We start from the raw sequence: 12766 nt of genomic DNA, 5'->3' as shown, positions 1-12766 counted from the left end.
CAATGGGCCTGGGGTGGCAGGTGGCTGGTGCTGCTGCACTGGGCAGGCTGTAACTCCAGTGGGACCTCCTAGAAAAGGGATTAAGGGATTTTGACCTGTAGATGGAGTCCCTGGAGTGTGGATGTGGTGTGCCCCCAGGTGTCTGTGGCCATGGGTATGTCCAGGTTGCAGCAGGTACCCAGTGAAGCATCGGTGGCCATGGATAAGGCCATGCTGGAACACCTCAGGGCCTCTGGGGCCATCAGTATCTGCACATCACAGAAGGCTCTCCCCTAAAAGGATTGCAGCCCATGGATGAGTCTATAGCAGGGCAGGGTGAGGGGAGGGGCTCAGCACAGTGTAATCATGACTGTCACCCCCAATCATCCCCCCGAGAGACCAGGGGTGGAAATTGTCACCTTGCACTGTGGCAACCTGGGATTTGAGTTGCACGTTGTGGGAATTTCTGTACCTGGAACCCCCTGAGCTAGTGGAGGATGAGCCTCACGAGAAGCCGTGCAAGTGCAGCAGTGACCCCATCTGAGCTGGCTTTGGTGCCCAGCAACTCCACCCAACACAGTCCCTCTCCTGCCCCAGTGACCACCATGAGAGATGGAGCCCAAAGTCATGGACTAAGTAAATTCAATGGTCATTTTGTAGGTGTTTCACTGGGATGGCCGACAGACGAAGGATTGATACCTGTTTATAAATCAAAGGATGAGAAAGGGGAGAGGAAACAGTTCATGAGAAGGTCTTGGGTGGTGTGGGACCTGAGCATAACACAAATGGTATCAAATAAGGGGTGAAGATGGTGCTGGTTTTATCCAGGAAATAGTAAATTTTCTTCATAATAGCTCATGTGGTGCTGTGTTTTACATTTGTGATCAAAACCAGTGTTGATAAGACAGGGATGTTTTTGTTATTGCTGAACAGTGTTTGCATAGTCTCAATGCCCTTCTTATAATTTGGGAGTGCACGAGGAATAGGGAGTGATGCAGCTGGGACAGCTGACCCCAACAGATCAAAGGTGTACCCCATACCAATGGTGTTGTGGTTAGCAATAAAATGTGGGGAAAAGAAAGAGGAAGGGTGGGTTTTCGGAGCTACAGCATTTGTCTTTCCAAACAGTCCCCACACGTGATGAAGTATTTACTTCATCAGCATGATGAACACTTTCCTGGAAGTGGTAAACACCTGCCTCCTGATGGGATGAAGTGAATTAATTCCTTATATTGTTTCTCTTGCACATGCAGCTTTTGCTTTACTTATTAAGTCTTCTTTTATCTCAAGCCACGAGTTTCCTGACTTTTACCCTTCTGATTCTCTCCTCCACTCCACTTGGCAGGAAGTGAGTGAGCCATATGTTTATCTGCTTACTGGGGTTAACCCACCAGAGCTCATCAGCCAATTTTAACATAAGGCAGTGTAACCCCAGGCCTGTGGTGGAAGGGTGAGGCCACTGCTGTGAGTTCACAGAATCGCAGAATGGCTTGGGTTGGAAGGGGACTTTAAAGACCATCTCATTCCAAACCCCCTGCCATCTTCCATTTCCTCTAGACCAGGCTGCTCAGACCCCCATCCAGCCTGGCTTTGAACATCTCCAGGATGAGGCATTCACAACTTCTCTGAGCAACCTGTTTAAGTACCTCACCACCCTCACAGTAGTGTTTTTTTTTCCTGGTATCTTATCTAAACCTACCCTCTTTCCACTTGAAGCCATTCCTCCTTGTCCCCAGTTGTTGGTGGGACATGCTCTGCCCAACTCAGCCTTGAACCTAAGAACAGGAAGAGACGGGAACAGATTTTGTGTCTGAAAACCCATGGGGAGATTTTGATCTGGCCTCATCTCCCTACTGAGTGGAGAGAGAAATCCAAAGGGAATGGGATAGGCCACATCTGCCAGAGCTGTGTCCTGAGGGGCTTCAGAGGCTGCGGTATTTGTGTGGGGAATCTGCTGTTACATGGGAGGTAGCTGCAGGCAATGGAGAGAGCAGCCTAGAATTATACAATCACAGAATAATTTGGGTTGGAAAACACCCTTAGGATCATTCCAACCCCTTTGACATGGGCAGGAACATCTTCCACTAGACCAGGCTGCTCAGAGCCCCATCCAACCTGGCCTAGAACGCTGACAGGGATGGGGCGTACACAATTTTTTCTGGGCAACCTGTCCTGAGGATGCTCTCCCTGCGTACTGATAGATGCCAACCATACCAGCTGGTCTCACAAACGTCTTTATTGCCTTTATAACCTTGCCTTGGGGCACCATGTGGGGTTTGCTGTGCTGCCACCTATCACAGGGATCTTCAGTCTTTGAGCAGAGTCCTGCACAGCTGGAGACTGGGGCTGCAGCCCTCGTGGTATTCTTGGCGGGCAATTTCCCCTTTGTGCCCGTGACCGCAGTCAGCCAGCTCTGGAGGACGTGGAACAGGGCCTGCACTTATTCTCAGTTTGGCAGCCATGAACCACTCCAGATCTCTGCAGCAAGCATGCTCTGCTCTGCTGACAAGGCACTGGGATGCAGCTCATCGGTGGGTATGATGGTATGTCTGCCCCTTGACCTGATGCCTGAGACAGATACCATCAAAAGGAATCTCTACAACTGTCAGGCTGGCTTTTCCAGAGCTGCCATTGCAGGATCTGTGAGGTCTTGGCAGGCAGCTGCTGCCAGGAGGTGTCACGACTTCTGGGCCTGCAGCTCTTCCCTTGCTGTAAACAGATGCTTGCCTGATCCCCATTCCCAAGGGGAATTTCCAGCCCCTCTCACTGTGCCCAGCCCCTCACACACTGCCTGCAGCCACCTGCTGAACCACAGATGCTGGCTGGCTGCAGCCTCTCCAGCAGTGTTCCAGCTCCAAACAATGTTTTTCCCATGTGTCCTCTGCATCCTCCTGGACACACCCATTTGGTGATGCCCAGGTCACACACCCAGTCTTGACTCCCCAGGTCCTTGGTGTGCCTGGGTCAGTCCCTGCCCTGTGTGTGCTTGGGAGGAGGTTGCTCTGCATCGTGCAGGTCTCCTGGGTGGTGCAGGGTGTCCCCTCTGCGTAAATCGGGTTTGCCTGGTGCCAAAATGACCCTCAAGTCAGTCCTCATGTCTCCTAGCACTGGCTTTGTGGTGGAGTCAGCTGTTGCCAAGTTCTGAAGGCTCTGTTGTTCTGCCCTACTGCTCTGAATCACTGTTCATGGCCAGTTATAATTAAGCTTGGGGTATGTAACTTCTTATCTTTTAGTGATAACCATGCAGGAAGAGAATTGTCCCCTGCATAGCCGAGATCCCAGGGTCCCCCTATCCACTTCTCTCTCTTCCAGCTCTTTCCTTTCTGTGCAGGCTGCTGGGAACAACTTGGCCAGTGACTATTCAGGTGCCCTCTTGGCACTGGTGCTTCTTGGTGCCAAGTCCTGATGCTCATGGCCCATGAAATGGGTAAGCAACGTGGTCTGTCTCTGCCTGGTGTTGGTGCCTGACACCTCCTCCCACTGTGCGGCTTCATCTCCTTTCTCTTTGCTTTCTCTCTGCTGTTTGCCTTTTCCACTGCTGCCTGGGCATTTGGCAGCTGCTTCCTTGGCTGGGGTGTCTGGCTGAGCCACCATTAGGAGCAGAGCCCTACTCTGGAGTTTTCCAGTCCTGGCTGAAGAATATCTTGTTCCTAGTTTATGTCTTGCTGTAATGTCTTCTGCAAAATCTCCAGAGCCTCCTCGATGCTTTGCTTCATTTCCCTTTGGCTGTCTTTAATTCCTCTATCTCCACACACACACCCCCTGCCAGCCCCACTGCTGAATTCGCTGAATGTGTCAGCTCCTGATTCCTCTGGTTCAAGCTCACAGAGAGGCGAGCTCGTGCCAGAAACGTGGGGCAGAGCGGGCTGCTGGGCATCTGCAGCGAGGCTCTGCCTGGTGTCAGACACCCCACGAGAGAAGGAGCAGTTTCCTCTCCAAAAACACTCTGCTTTTTTACCCAGCAGCTTCCCAAGTCTCTGTGGATTCACACGCCAGAGCGATGCCTTTGCACGAAGCGCACGCGTCCATCCTGGACAGAACCTGTCCAAGCCGGCCATCTCCCGCCTCCCAGAGCTCCATCCTGGCTGGCACACACCGTGCCCTGCTTCAGGAGCTGCTTTGCTCTGCCCTGAGAGGATTCATGACTCGTTACATCTCCACTTTCACTGAAGGCTGGGTTGGTGCCAGTAGTTTCCACTGAGTTTTACGCTTCCATACGAGGACCCATGGGATTTCTGGACAGAGTATTGATGTGCTTCCCATATTGATGGAAGAGATAGGGTTGTACCCGTGGTTGGTGGGAGGGAGGAGGACTAGCTAAGAGGGACACTGTGTTTGGAGGACTGTGCAAGCAGTTAAACCTGTCTTCCTTGCAGTGTCTCCCACTCTCTGCCTTGTGCCCTTTCCCACACAATTCTTGGCCACCCCATGGGAGTCTCCACCATGCCGCTGAGGGGCAGGCTCTGGGCCATCTCCTATATTTTCTGGTGGCATAGTGCACACTCACAACAGCCACAGTCCAAAGGATCCCATGTGCCTCGAACAGGGAGCTGAGAACTGAGCAATGCTGACTATGCATTTTCCATGGGGACACAAAACTTGCCCTTTCCTTTGATTTTGGGTCTGAGCAAGCACTGTGTGCAGTGCTGCATACCCTGCAGAGTGAAGGGAGCACTATTCCAGGGTGCAGGATCTGCTCAAGCCTCTCTCATCCTGTTCACTTAGCCCCTGAACATTTTCAGCATCCTGCCTTAAACCTGAGTCACTCTGCATTGATGCTAGCAACCAAAGGTTAACCTGCACCAGGCTGGAAAATCAAGTTTCCATCTGGGGAAACAAAGAGTGTGTGTGGGGAAAACTTTTCAAGGCTGAAGACCCTCTCCTAGCCCAGCTGGCTTCAGCATCCCTGCACTCCCAAGCAGCTGTTTCCTTGCCCTTCTCAGCATGTTGTGCTTATCCTGCTCTTCCCATTGGCCTCGCTGAAGGCCGGGGAGGGTGCAGCAGCCAGCAGGCAGCCTGCCCGGCTCGTGTGCCGCCGGCTTCCAGCAATTATTTCCCGGATCCCAGGGAATGTGTCGCTCTTTGACATTTCTATACGTTGTGCCTGGCAGCCAGCTCCCCTTCCCAGACACGGGGGCTTTCCACGCCGCGCTTTGCAAACTACCTCTACGCTGGGTCCTGGGAATCGGGGCCTCTGCAGGAAGGAATGTGCTGGTCAGCGAGTTGAACTGAGCCGTGCGACCCTGTTCCTGTCAGCAGTGACTGTAACTTGGAGGCAGCATCCTCAAGGATTTGGAAATTCCCAGTCCCATTGGTTGGTCCCTCTCGATGCCTTCAGTTTGAGGAACCTTTGCTCCCAGCCCGGAGCTGCCTGGGAAGCAGACCCTGCAGTCTGGTTAAGTGGGACAGAGCTGGAGGCTTCTGCAGTGCTGGTGGCCAGCCCAGGCGTGGATGAGCAGAGGGCTGAGTGCTCAGGAGAACAGATCTTGTGGCAATATGGGTTGAGGTGCTAGGAAACTGTGATGCTATAAACCAGGGGAGTATTCCACAGATGAACTCCAGGCCTTGAAGCTCTGGTGCTCTGGTGCAAACTTGGGAAACATTTGGGATGGAGGCTTGAGAGACCTGTGGTGGTTTTACTGCCTGGGAAGGGATCATGAGCAAGGCAGTGAAGTGACCTTTGCTATGATCCCACTGTTTCTGTGCACTCTATGTGTGGGGACACCACAGTCTCTGCCTAGGACACCCTCCCCTCTTCATACACTGTGGAGGTTCCTCCACCACAGGGATCCAAAGGGCTGGAGCTCGGCTGCCTGAGCACAGGGGTAGCTGGAGGCATCACTGTATAAAACCTCATTGCAATGGCCCTGTCAGACACAGATCCTGTGGTCAGAGAGGGATTCCCTGTAGCTGTGACATCTCGGAGGGCATCCTGCCTGGCTGTGTATCCCTCCCTGTGTCTGCCTCCATCCTGCACCTATGAGCTATGGAAAAACGTGGTCACTGCAGGAGCCCAGGTAAATGAGGAATGGGTTGTGTGCAGGAAATTGTGCCTGGCCAGCTGCTGGAGGCTGCTGGTGTTTGAGACCCCTAAAAAGCCTTGTCTCCACCCCCACCACTGACAGTTCCTCTGTATCCCAAAAGTTTGGTCATCCCCGCAAACAGGGATGCTCACTCATCTCTCATTGCCAAAAGCTCCCTTCTTTCTCCTTGGGCTGCGGGAACAGGTGACAGAGTAAGGCATGTCAAGAGGAAGGAGTGAAGGGGGATGGTCTGAGGGAAGGGAGGCAGAACTGGAGACAAGGCATGGAGCCCCAGGCTGCTTTCCAAGGGGCCCTGCTGCTCAAGCATGCAGATGCGTCTGCAATTGCCAAGTACCCCTTTCCCTCCTGGGACCTCTCCAGCCACCTTCCCTGGAAAGAGCGAGAGTCTGCTCAGCCAGATGCTTTGTTAGAGGTGCAAGTCACAGCAACAGGGAATTGCCAAAGACTGATGCCTCTGGGAAGGGAAACACGTGCCCTGACCCTACACAGCAGCTCAGACTGTGTTTGGGGCTGGCCTCTGGCCAGAGGTTGCTGCTGTGGTGTCTTCAAAACACTCAGAACGCCAGGGACTTTCCAGGAGCTTGCTGCCTTAGTGGGACATAGACTGGGCAAGGAAGGAATCTGGGCTCTGTGCTGGGACTGCAGAGCTCCCCTGGGCTCCTTTGCGAGTGCCCAGGCACTGCTGTCCGTGGAGGTTGCACAAGTAAGGGCTGGAAAGGCACTAAGTACCAGCATGGCTCTCCTTTTTCTGCCCTGTTCTGATGCCACCAATGCTTTGGGATTAGGGGGATGGGTGACAGCACACAGGATGCCTCTGGGAACTCCTTCCCCATGCTGCCAAATACCCTGGGGACGTGCACCTGCAGACAACCTGCTACTGCCCAACCCACTGCTTGCCTCAGGCTCTGCTGCCCGACTCCACAGCAGCCTCTGTGCTGCACAAGTGTGTGATTTCCTCCTCCCATCTGTGTAGGTGGGTACCCCCTGAATGGGATCTCCATGCATGAGGGATGAAGGAAGCCCCAGGAGTGCAGCCCTGGCACACTGCCCCACTGTCCCAGAGGAATGCTCCTCTCCTGGCTGGCACTTGTTGGTGATCCATGACTCCAGCACTGCCTTCTCCCTCCTGAGGGGAGCAAGAGAGTGGGCACCTTACACAGCTCTGCTTTCTGCAGCAGCTGGGACTTTGGTCTTCTCCTGGGCTACTCACGGTCCTTGATGACTGTTTATCAGGGTCATTAACAGAAACTGGTGGAAGGTCCTGGTGTTACAACCCAGCTCCCAGGGCCCTCCAAGGGGTTTGACCCCCACTACCATTGGTTAGACCCCATGAGAGCTGCCCATTCCACTGGGGCTCCCAGGACACAGCTGGCAGGAGCAGTGGGACAGGAGCTGTCCCAGGAGCTGGAGGCCAGGGTGAGCGAAGAGGGGCTGTTAGCAGTCAGTGGTGAAGGATGGCAAGGGGGACTTCTTGCTGCTGGGAGTTGTCCAGGGGGGATGGAGCGGTGCTGGGACATCATCTCTTCTCAGAGGGGCTCTGGAGCAGGGTGGGAGGCAGCGATACCAGACGCATCACAGGAAATTCCAATTAAACTGTGGGGGATGTATCAAGCACTGGAACAGGTGGCCCAAAGCCGTTGTGAAACCATCACCTGTGGTCTCTTCCAGACCATGCTCTGGCAATTACCTAAAAAATGTCTGACTGTCCTTTCCCCACAGCAGGACTGGTGTCACACTAGTTGCTCAGGGCTTGGTCCCCTAAAAAAGGCCATCTCTTTGGATGGCTTTTGTCACCACAGGAATTTCCTGTGGGGTCCTGTTCAGCTCTCCGGGTTCACTTCCATGTAGTCCCCATCTGTCCAGCTATGTCCAGCTGCACAGGGCTGTGTCATGCTGCTGTGGGTTTTCACATCCTTGTCTGCACATTCCTTCAAGGTCCCCACTTACCCCAGCTCCCCACAATTTGATATCAGCACCAAAATATGATGGGCTGTGCTGTTTTCCCCAGACCCATTGCAGTCTGGCCCTCACACATCCCAGCCCTGCAGCTGCTTTCAGCTCTGTTCAGCTGGGCTCATCCCCAAGGCAGCCAGGATGGGGGCTCAGAGGGAAAGGGTGTGGGCTCACCCTGAGCCGCTTCTCACCTGCTATTTGTGTTGGTGGTTTGGCTTGGAAGCAAATCACCAAATGGGGGAGCAAAACAGGTTGATTCCTTGGTTTCTTTGAAGGCTTGGCCACCTTCCAGGATCCATTTCATGGGAATAAACACCCGACCCTCTGAGAACAGGTAGTGGCAGGTCGTGAGACTCTGTAGGAAACTGGAGCCCACAAACTCATGTAGCTGTGATGGGAGCTGTATCTCCAGCATGTCCCCTACCCGGCACCCCACTGTGATGGGCAGCTGGGGACAAGACAGGACGTGTCTGTAAAGGGGGGCTTGCAGCTTACAGGAATCCCCCACCCTCTACTTCTGCATCACCCAGCCCTTGGCCGGCTGGTGGGCTGCCTGCCAGGCTGTCCAAAAACGAAAGCAAGGAATGCAATAAATAGGAGCAGCCTCAGCACGAGGCAGCAGTGCGTGTCCCGATCCCAAGCCTTGTCCTGATCCCAAGCCTTGTCCTGCTCCGTGCCCGTGGCAGCACCATGGCTCTCCGCCCTTTCCTGCTGCTGCTGCTGCTGCTGGCTGCCACCCTGCTCATCGCCCAGGCTCAAGGTGAGGGGTGGGAGCCCTCCTGCCTGCTCCTGCTGGGATGGGGCAGGGTGTGCGGGTCCTCAGTGGGCTGGTGGGGCGTGTGCAGGGCGCTGGGGGATGAGGGTGGTGTTTGTTGCCCTGGCCTGTGGGGTGTGCAGGTGTGTGTAGGGCTCTGCGTGTGTGCGTGCCTGTGGCATTGGCTTGCAGGGCTTGCTTGGCTCGGAGTGTGTCTGTGTGCATGTGGCTGCTGGGGCAGCTGCACCCCGAGCTGAAAAGAGCAGGAGAACAATGCTCAGTACCTTTTCAAGGAGCTCCTCTCTGCCTCAGTTTCCCCGCCACCATTCTTGGATGTGGTGTCCCATATTCCTGGGGCCTGGTCTGAGCTGGGCACTGCGGTTCAGAGCTTCCAACCCCATGTGGTGCCCAGATCACCCTGACCTGGGACACCAAACAAGCCCTGTGCTGTCAGCTGGCATTCCGTGCTGAAGGTGTCCTGACTCACTGGTAATCCCAAATCCCATGCGCCCTCCTTGCTCACAGGCATCGGAAGCTCAGCCTTGGACTGCTGCCTGAAGAACAGACCTTTGAAGAAAGAAATCCTCAGTGGCGTGGTGACATCCTACCGCCACCAGGGACCCGAGTCGGGCTGTTACCTCCGTGCTGTTGTGTGAGTACCCTGCGGTGGCCAGCACCGCTTGGAACAGTTCGGCTTCAGACAAACCCTTCCCTGTCCTCCCTCTGCTCCCCCCCAGAAAATCTTTCTGCTGCTCCCCCAGGCTCATCACCAAAAGGAACAGGAAAATCTGTGCCTCTCCCACTGACGACACTGTACTGAAGTTGATTCAGCAGCTGGACAAGAGGGCCAAGAATGACAAGAACAGGAAGAAGGGGCAGACCCAGCGTCCCAGGGGCAGACCCAAGAAGCAGAGGCGGCAGCGGGTCTAAGTCAGACCTGAAGAGGTAAGTGAGGGGAGTGAGGGGAGTGAGGGAGCTGCATCCCATTCTAGATCCTTCTGTGTGGGAGGGTGGGTGTTCAGCTCCTGGTGCAGAGCCTGGGAGAGCTGTCAGAGTCGTGGCTGGAGCAGAGAGGCACTTAGGGAACAACTCTGTCGTGGTTTGTGGTTGCCTTGAAATTAAATTTGTTTCTGGAGCTGCTGGGATAAGGCAATGCTTGGGGATGGCAGGGCAGGGAATGGCCCCCAGCTGGGGTGGATGATCTGGCTGAGACCCTCTCCATCTCACCCCCTCCTCCTTGCCTTTGTTAGGACGGATGCCTTCCCACTGGTGACGGACCCTCGGCCCGGCAATGGACACACGCAAACCACACACCCACCCACCCGCCGGCCCCAGGGCGGGGATGGGGCAGGCTGAGGAGGATTCCCTCTGCCCCACAACCTCTTTGTTGCTGCTATGCCTGACACAGAGATCTCCCAGCACCTGCAGTGCCTGGGTGCTCTCAGCAGGGCAGGCACCCAGGTCCTCACTCGTCCCACGGCCAAATAAGTGGGGACCCTGGGCGTGGGAGCTGAGCCATGGCCTCTAGAGGGAAGTGGACGTGCTTCCCACTCAATGGGAGTTATTTAGCCTAGCAGGATGGACGCTTTTCCTATGACTTTTTTGGGGGGATATTATACGTTTGTATTTATATTTGAAAACTGTGCTTTCATTCAGTCTTCCTGAAAGGCTTTACCTCTCTCTCCTTATGCTTCACAAAGTAGCCTTTATGCTGCAGGCTGGATTTTTCTGGAAGATTTCTCTTATTTTTCTACCAAATAAACCATGGCTGCATTTTATTTTCCTCTCATCTCTTTGCTCCTTCTTGGCTTGCAAGGCATGGGGAACCAGACAGGTCCCAAGTCCTGTGGCCCTGCTTGAGCTGCTTGATGGGTGCTTCTTTGCAGAGCAATTAATAGCAGCTGAGATGGAGAGTTTAGGGGTAACAGTGGTAACAGCATGTCTGGACTGTTCTAATCTTTCAGGTTTTATGGCACACTGTTGCATTGTAGTTTGTATAAAGATAGCCACAATTTGTCCCTTTGGTTTTTTTCATTTTCTTTTTTAGGTACAACATTTCCGTGAAATCAGAACTAATTGTTCAATTTAGTGGAATTATACCCTTTTAGCTCCCCTGGCTACAAAATTGCAATGAAATCAGAACAAATTGTTCGGTTTAGTGGAATTTTACCCTCTTCTTTCCCCTGGCTTTGCTTGTGTCAGGGTTTCAGACACTATTAAGACAAATGCTTAGTTTTCTGGGAAAAAAAAAGCCCCAGCCACTCTCTCATACATATTTACCACATCTGAAAAACCCACATGGTGAAAAACACATGGAGGCTGTGAAGGTGGGGGAACAACAGATTTTGTAAAATTCACTGTAGACATCCCGCAGCCATTTGAGAGCGGCTCTATCCCAAACCTTTAGTGAGAAAAGTCACTGAGTAGAGGATACCTTTAGGTGAGACTGCAAGTGGAGGTGGGACAGACCCCTGGGACAGGGCTTGGGGGGAAAATGGCATCTCCCTGTGCTTGCAACCCTCTCTCCCTGGCTGAGAAGGAGCAAATCAGACAGCTGTGCTGGAGCCACACTGCTATCTGCTTGCAGAAATTTTGAACGTGGACTTTGGTCAGTAGTGGTCTATTAAATCATATAAATGCAATAATAGGATTTGCAGAGCTTAACAGTATCAGCATGGGCAGCGTGTTTGTTGGAGTAAAGCTTACAGCTGAATGTTTCTATCAAGTATGTATCTGGCTTGATTGCTTTATTAATAGGGCATTTAGGTCTATCATTGTAAGGCTGTGTAAAGTAACTGTGAAGTCCAAGATACTGGCCCCGAGCATGGGACAGGCACTGAGCTGTCTCCTCCTCCACAATGAACACCCGGCCGTCTGCCAGACCGGCTTTTGGACAGGATGTGTAGCAATAAAATGTATTCTTTATAATCAAATTCATTTGTTCTGGCTGTTGTGATGGGCTTTGGTGGGGTGGGAAGGACAGCATGGCAGGGTGTTCTCCTGCCCTACTCACCATCATCCCCCAGGTCCAGGCTTTTGCAGTGATCCCGTGCAATGCATCCCTGGGGTGCTTGGGCTCGGAGCTGCTGGCACAGGGGATCAATGCAAGTTCCCTCTCTAGTAGCTGTGTTTCCCATCAAGGTGGAGACATCCTGGTTGCTCATCTGTCCCCAGGGAGGGGTTCTGAGGTGCCAGAGAACGTGGGCACAGCACTGGTTTGGACACAGCATCTTTTCTCATGGCTGAGCGTGTCCCTCTAACTCCAACCCATCCTGGATGTGCACTGCTTGTTCAAAGCAAGGGCTCTCTGCTCCTGACTGCTTTGGGATAACAGCAATAAAACAGGTTATTATTGAGGCTGTGCTCTGGACTGGGAGCTGATACCTGCGCACAAGGAGTCGGGGGGGGGTGCTGTGGGAGGGCTGGAGGCAGCCCGGTGTTTGATGGGGACACACTGCATCCAGTGGCCCTGCCTCTGATGAGCTCCTTGTGCTGGTTGTGGTGTCAGGGGACTGTGAAATGGTTGCAAAAATTCCCTAGAAATGAGGTCTAGACGAATATGTCTGAAACCACAAACAGCTAAGCATGAGAATATGGCAGGAGTGAGCCAGCACGTGAAATGTGCCCTGGTGTCTCTGTGGCTGTGGAAGAAAACACCACACGGGAGAGCTTTTTCACTTTAAATGAGAGGAGGGCATTAGGCTAAAACCGGTTAAAAAGATAAACCAGTGGTGGTGTTCTGATTTGCCCTAAAACTTACCAAGAAAACAGGATCTGGAAGCACACGGGAGCTTGTCCCTTGCTCAGGAAGGCACATGTGAGCATGGGCACAGATGCACAAATGCAAGCCCACGTGTGCCTGTGTCTGCTCGCACACAGGTGTTTGCACTCTCCTTCCAGATTTATTGCTGAATGTTGCTTTCCAGGAAGACAAGGTAGCAGGGTTACTGGAGACTCTCGAGGCAGGTGTGAAACAGGTGGTCACAGTGCTGCTACAGTGAGATGGCACCAGGGAAACACCTCCAAGGAGATTCCC

The 12766-nt window shown here is 53.3% G+C and overlaps 1 protein-coding gene across 1 annotated transcript; it reads left to right on the top strand.

The window, feature by feature from the left end:
- The first annotated feature begins 8600 nt into the window (after window positions 1-8600).
- LOC311165551 (C-C motif chemokine 21-like) lies at window positions 8601-11624 on the top strand. Its single transcript, XM_084225628.1, has 4 exons — window positions 8601-8736; window positions 9256-9382; window positions 9492-9675; window positions 9981-11624. Exons 1-3 carry the CDS (start codon window positions 8667-8669, stop codon window positions 9658-9660), a joined length of 366 nt encoding a protein of 121 aa, XP_084081754.1. The 5' UTR covers window positions 8601-8666; the 3' UTR covers window positions 9661-9675; window positions 9981-11624.
- The last annotated feature ends 1142 nt before the right edge of the window (window positions 11625-12766 follow it).

The sequence above is a fragment of the Fringilla coelebs genome, assembly GCF_963513975.1.
Source record: "Fringilla coelebs genome assembly, chromosome: Z".
Lineage (NCBI taxonomy): Eukaryota > Metazoa > Chordata > Aves > Passeriformes > Fringillidae > Fringilla > Fringilla coelebs.
Note: the sequence above shows the minus strand (reverse complement) of the source record. Positions and strands in the feature narration are given on the sequence as shown.

What these genes read in the sequence shown, in the direction of transcription:
- LOC311165551 (XM_084225628.1), top strand. Translation starts at nt 8,667, where the DNA reads ATGGCTCTCCGCCCTTTCCTGCTGCTGCTGCTGCTGCTGGCTGCCACC. An exon ending in GCTCATCGCCCAGGCTCAAG is followed by an intron (nt 8,737 to 9,255) that starts GTGAGGGGTGGG and finishes CCTTGCTCACAG; the next exon opens with GCATCGGAAGCTCAGCCTTG. An exon ending in TGTTACCTCCGTGCTGTTGT is followed by an intron (nt 9,383 to 9,491) that starts GTGAGTACCCTG and finishes CTGCTCCCCCAG; the next exon opens with GCTCATCACCAAAAGGAACA.